The sequence below is a fragment of the Apaloderma vittatum genome, unplaced genomic scaffold (genome assembly GCF_000703405.1).
Source record: "Apaloderma vittatum isolate BGI_N311 unplaced genomic scaffold, ASM70340v1 scaffold13283, whole genome shotgun sequence".
NCBI classification, from domain to species: Eukaryota; Metazoa; Chordata; class Aves; order Trogoniformes; family Trogonidae; genus Apaloderma; species Apaloderma vittatum.
In genome coordinates, this window is record NW_009709916.1 from 18,014 (window position 1) to 24,010 (window position 5,997).

At 45.1% G+C, this 5,997-nt stretch overlaps 1 protein-coding gene across 1 annotated transcript in view; it reads right to left on the bottom strand.

Moving 5' to 3' along the window:
- The window catches only part of TCERG1L (transcription elongation regulator 1-like), a gene marked incomplete at its 5' end in the record, with an annotated part of 32,651 nt that overhangs the window by 1,392 nt on the left and 25,262 nt on the right, over window positions 1-5,997 (bottom strand). Inside the window, 2 exons of the mRNA XM_009867115.1 lie at window positions 1,141-1,259; window positions 4,508-4,597. Of these exons, the coding sequence (XP_009865417.1) occupies window positions 1,141-1,259; window positions 4,508-4,597 (209 nt within the window). The remainder of the gene's footprint in view (window positions 1-1,140; window positions 1,260-4,507; window positions 4,598-5,997) is intronic.

Below are 5,997 nucleotides of genomic sequence, written 5' to 3' on the forward strand. Positions count from 1 at the left end.
GCCCCCTAAACCGGACCGGGGCCTTTGTGGGCCCCCCTCACCACGAGAGGGATCTCAAGGGTCCAATTTTGGGCACCTTTACACGAGAGAGATCTCGAGGGGCTGGAGGGAGCGCGCACTCAAGGTGTGCAGAGCACAGGGGGACAATCCCCTCCAATGGTCCCCTCCCTTTCCTTGGAGAAACACCCGTTTTCTTTTCATTGGAAATGTTTTTTGGTTCATTTATCTCGTCGCGCATCAAAAATCAAGCCAGAGCCCGCCGCAGGCAGGGGAGGTTCTGTAACACCATCAGCGCCACAAAAACATTTGTGGGAAAATGTTCTCTGTCCTGTACACCAGCAGGATTTTGCCCTTGCAGCCTGCAAACATCATTGCTGGAAGCAGCATTTAGCTCAGAATACTCTCAGTTTTGTTGTTAAAAACCAGATTACAATGATGACTTCCGCAGAGCCTGATGCGGTGTTTCTATCCATGTGTCTAGGCAGGCAGTGCTGTACAACCCCGCACGTTTTAGTAGAGAAAACTATGATTTCTTAGATCCAACACTTTAATCAAATTTGTAATACATACAGCTTGATTTGCACACAATTAACAAATGAGAAAGCACTCTCCCAAGCACTGCATTTGCTGTCGCGCAGCGTTGGGTCCGTTACTTAAAGGGCAACGTAGAAAAACAAATTATCGCACTGCACGCTGTAATTTAGTGATGTGGCATTCGCTGTAACTTTGTTAAATTATATTTCTCTCCCATCGAAATCCAAGCCTAACTACAGGCTTTCACTTGTTGCACCTGTACGCCTAATACACACGAGATCTAACGTTCGGGTACTGATTCTGAACAGTTAATATATCTCTGTGTGTTCTACAATCCCAGCATATATACACATATAACAGAAACGTGTTATGAAAAATATTACACATTTGAATGGCAGAACGGAACAGAGAGGGAGATGGAATGTTCCCTTTCCCAGTAGGATAAGAAAATATTGTAAAATATTAGGGAAAAAATGTCAACCCAGCTGTGTAACAAGGGATGCACACGCTTGCCCTGAAGGGTCCGCTCAGCGTTCCTCTGGGGCTGAAAAAAATGGCAAAACGAGGGAGCTTTTCTTAACAAATCTGCGTAAGGCAAGGCCATACCTTGGTGATAACTTGGATTCTTCAAGGAGCTTTTTGAATTCTTCTTTGGCTAACAGCAGTTTATTTTTCTTTTCTTTGTACTCTTCTCTGATCCGGGTCTTGACAAACTGCTCAAATATCTTTCCGAGAAAGGGAAAGAAGACAGAGTATTTATTAGCGAAGCCTTTTTTGATATTTACACTTGATCAGAGGGCTGCAGGTCTTGCCTGCCCTCAGCCTGGGCTGACTCTCCTGCATGGAATCAGCTTCATGGAGCCCTGATCGCGTGTTCTCACAAAATAAGTAGTTAGGAAAAGGTACAATTTGGATAGACACCACCTTCATGCACACATCAAGTACAACATAACCAAACCCTTCCCGACTTCAGAGCCTTGCTCACATTTTCATGCCCCTAGAATTATTTTTGTGCATGTGTACGACTGCGGTTATTTAGTTTGCATCTCACATCTTTCCCAATTTGCTGGAATTCCTGAAAAATGTCTGTGATGCTAAACATCAGTGTTCTGTAGGTTACCCCCAAAAGAGCCCGAAGACCCTTCAAATCAGCTGTCAAAAACCCACAAGCTTACACATGATATTCGGTACAAATACAGCGGAAAGCTTTAATGTGTTTGGAAGGGTCAACAACCCTTCTCTAACAGCATTTGGCAGCTGAATATGCAGCAGAGGGCTCGGCATCAGGATTTTTGTGTTTCTGAAAGGAGTTCGCTACATCGTAAAACTCTGCCAACTCCTTTAATCACATTCTGAACACCAAAAACCTGGCCCTGCTGCTTTCACGCTCTAAAGCGTGGCACACGAAGTTGCTGAATAAAAAGAGTTGCTCCTCAAAACGCTATTAGCTTTCCATATTCACCATCCTTCTCCACTGTAAATTACACGCATTAAACGTGATTACTGCAGTTACTGCCACAGTCACTTTCTCATCAGCCGTGAGGATGCACAGGTGCAAATCTACATTTCATGGAAGCTAAAGTAACCAAATTACAACTGCTATTTAGTATGGTATGTGGAAAAGGGAAGAAATAGCACAGGAAATGTAACGATCAAAAAACAGCCATGAAAGAAGTACCACAAAAAACTTAAGACATCTAAATATATTCTACTGAATGCAATTGCACAAGCTGCGTGTAAGAGGAGATGGAAAAAAAATGGAACAAAATGAAGTAGGTGACACTGTTGTTCCTTGCCTTTCTGGTATCAGTGAAGCTATCGAGAAGGTAATAAATCAAAATTAACAGACTGCTCATTATTTTAATACAGTTGCTCCTTTACCCTTCATTGTTCCTTGCTTAAACATAGCAGCATCTTTTGACCGTTACTAATTCCTTGGCAGACACTGGTGAGCCAGCGGAGCAAACGGCAGATGTTCAATAACAGCTCCTTATGGCCCTCGGGCTGTGTGAGGACACCCACCCAGGGCAGAGCTTGCACCCCGAGAAGTCAGCCCCATCTCAACACACGTTCAAGTTAAGTGGAAGTTCCCTCAGACACCGTCAAAACCCCTTCCCTGTCCCTTCCCACACATCTGCCTGACCAGGGAAAGAAGAAACCTCCAGTACAACCAGCACTCACTCATCCATTCCCTCATCCCCCCTCCCTCCCTCCCTCTCTCCCTCCCTCCATCCATCCACCCATCCCTTCCTCCATCCATCCATCCATCCCTCCCTCCCCCCATCCATCCATCCCTCCATCCATCCACCCATCCCTCCCTCCATCCATCCACTCATCCCTCCCTCCCCCCACCCATCCCTCCCTCCCTCCATACATCCATCCCCTTATTCCTTCCTTATTCCTCACTTTCATTGTGAGCCACTGTCTACCTCTAACCCCCTCCAATATAAATCCATTTGCATAATTTAAAAAACTACTCAGACACTTGCTATTCAGGCCACACACTCAGCATCCGTGAAGGCAAACCTTTCCACAAACCTAAATAATATCTTCAGCTCATCTGAGTTGCGCTTCAAGAAGTACTTTCATTAAATCAGGCACCTACTCTTGTCCGAGTCTGTCTTCCTTCTCAAACTATTTCTTGGAGGAAAACGGGGTCTAATTAAACAGCACTACTCCTAATGAATGCCCAGACATCTTAATGGCAGCCTTGGTACTGCACTATATCATACACTAAGCTTACTGGGGTTTTAGCTCAGTTTTGCAGAAGAGCAACCAACAATCATCTTCTGTTCCTTCGAGAAGAATAATCAACTTTGAGCTCCGAGCCTGAATTTCTGTCACTCCCAGAGCCAGCCTCTACCCGACTAGGGGCTCCTACCCCCAGGACTGCCAACTACCTGCTTTTCATAACCCTCTCCTTGAGAGTTAAACGTACCCACGAACGAGGTCCCCCTCAGCAGTGCTTCAAGCACATTATATTATGTGTATTCATGACGCGCTTTTATTATATCATCTCCAAGGCTGGTAAAATGAAAGAAGTAATATATCTTGATTGACTCACCAAGGTCTAGGTTTTGTCCTTGCTGATTCCCTGAAATAAATACAAAACTCCCTGCTTAGTCTCTTGTCTAGCAGTATTTTCCATTCTAGCAGTTTCTCTTACATTTTCATGCTCATATTTCCTTATCATGCTATTTCAGTTTTTTTTGTCTTAGGAAAGGAAATATTGGAAAAGGAGTAAATGAAGATGTATGTGTGCAGCCCCTCAGTAAATTCCTACCGGAAGCTCTCTGGAGAATCACAAGACAAAACGGGCCCCAGCGCAACAGCATAGGAATAAGTACATTTTTCACCGTGTTTCTTTAAAAAATGGACAATTCTATATTCAAAATTATTCCTTCTCCAGGATGACAAAAGAGCGGTCAGGAAGAGAAATAGCTACAGAGTAGAAGTATTCACCTTCTCTGCAACATCCTTGCATCTCTCCTAAATTTTTTAGACTAATCCTCAGCCCTTGGGTCCCTTCAGAGCCCTGGTGATAATTAATGCCCAAATAAAGAAGGCAGCAAGGCATCCACTTCCCTTTGCAGCTTGCCCGAAAAACTAAACCCCTTCAAAGAGAAATGCTGTAAGTAATAAAAACAAAGTAGTGTCTCTACAATATTTAAATAACTCAGAGTGGAAGATGGTCATTTCCCGTCCCAGAGCCCAGAGTCAGGAGATGTTCCAACAACCCAAGAGACCGATGCTCGTCTCTAGGTGCAAACCCACTTGCCACCACCTGCTTTTTGAAGAGACACAACTTTCTTACGAGCAGAGCCTAAAGTACAAGTCTCACCAAAAAAATCAAAGAAGTTTTAATTTTATCCAATTCTATTCATCCTGCATACCAAGTTAATTACTCTGTTATTATGCTTAATTTGGGAGAAGTCTGCTGCCAGGCAGAAGTGATGCTGGAGGTAACGCTCACCTGTTTACGCTCTTCTGAATTTAATAGAAGGTAGCGTGGATCAAATACTATTTTGTGGAGCTCTTTTTCCCATGTAGAAAACGCCGAAACCTGTGAAGTACACAAACACAGTTGCATTAAGGAATTTTAATAAGGATGTGAAAGCAGAAAATGTTCCAAGGTGAAGCAAAAGAGTAGTTCAGAAAGCTAATGAACCCTCTGAAGGATGCCTCGGAGCGGCTGGAAGCTGAATTTTAATCTGTTTCTGGTAACGCTCTGGTCGCCCCCACACCATTAGCATCGATTTGCTCTAGGACATCTCGGTGAGTATCTGGGAGACACTCGCTCCATGATTTTGATGGAAAGAATCCGTAGCAGAAAGGAAAACACTGGTTTATTATCCTCTTTATACAACTGAAGTCTCAATTTCCATTTCAGCAATTATCTCAGCTTTAACTCCCTTCCTCTCCAAACCTCGAATTCTAACCCAGACGAGGCTGTCAATGCACGCGCTGGAGAATTAGCGGCGAATGCCTCGGAAGCACCAATTTTCGCAGGAGATGTGCTGCTTCCCTCCAGCTGCGGGGTGGGTGTTGGCCTCTTCTCCCAAGTTACAAATGGTAGGGCAAGAGGAAATGGCCTCAAGCAGCACCAGGGGAAGTTTGGACTGGATATTAGGAAAAATGTCTTTACTGGTGAAGCCCTGGCACAGGCTGCCCAGGGCAGTGATGGAGTCACCATCCCTGGAGGGGTTCAAAAAACGTGTAGATGTGGCACTCCAGGACATGGTGTAGTGGTTATGGCGGTGTTGGGTTGACAGTTGGACCTGATGATCTTTTCCAACCTTAATGATTCCGTGACTCTATGATCTCCTGTGTTTCGCCACTGCTCCCTTTTCCCGCTGAGCCCAGCTCCCTGGGGTGGGACCCCACGTGTCCGCCGGAGCCCCCAGCACCACATACGCTCCTGCAACCTCAGGGAATGAGACTATCACGCTCCTCAGAGGTTCTCCCACCTTCTCCAAAATCTCCTTACGGCCAGGGAGCTAGAACGACCACCCAGAACCGGAGTGGGTCCCTCACTCATCGTTATGGAATGCCAGTCAGGGAGCGTGGCACTGAAATCCCCACCCAATGGCATCACTTCTAAGTATTTTATTACAGAAAACTCCAGGGTAACCTAAAATATTTTAATCGCTCCTTCTAATTACAAAGAAGAGTAAATTCACTAAAAAAACCCAAATTAAGTATGTGAAGTACCACTAAAACAGAGTAATTAACACTCAGACAGGGAAGCTCTGATAAAGCCAAGTGGGTTTAAATGGACGGGGGTTCCTTGTAGAGTGGTTAGAAATTGGAAAATTTGAAGTTCAGGCAGATTTTCCAGGTGCCTAGGGAACCAGGGCTGCCTCCTCTGCTCTCCCTCCACTCACAGCTTGGGGCTCATCCTCCACGCCCACGTGAGCACCCGAGTCCTGATGTTTGGGGCTTCCCCCTCCAGAAGGAATAGCA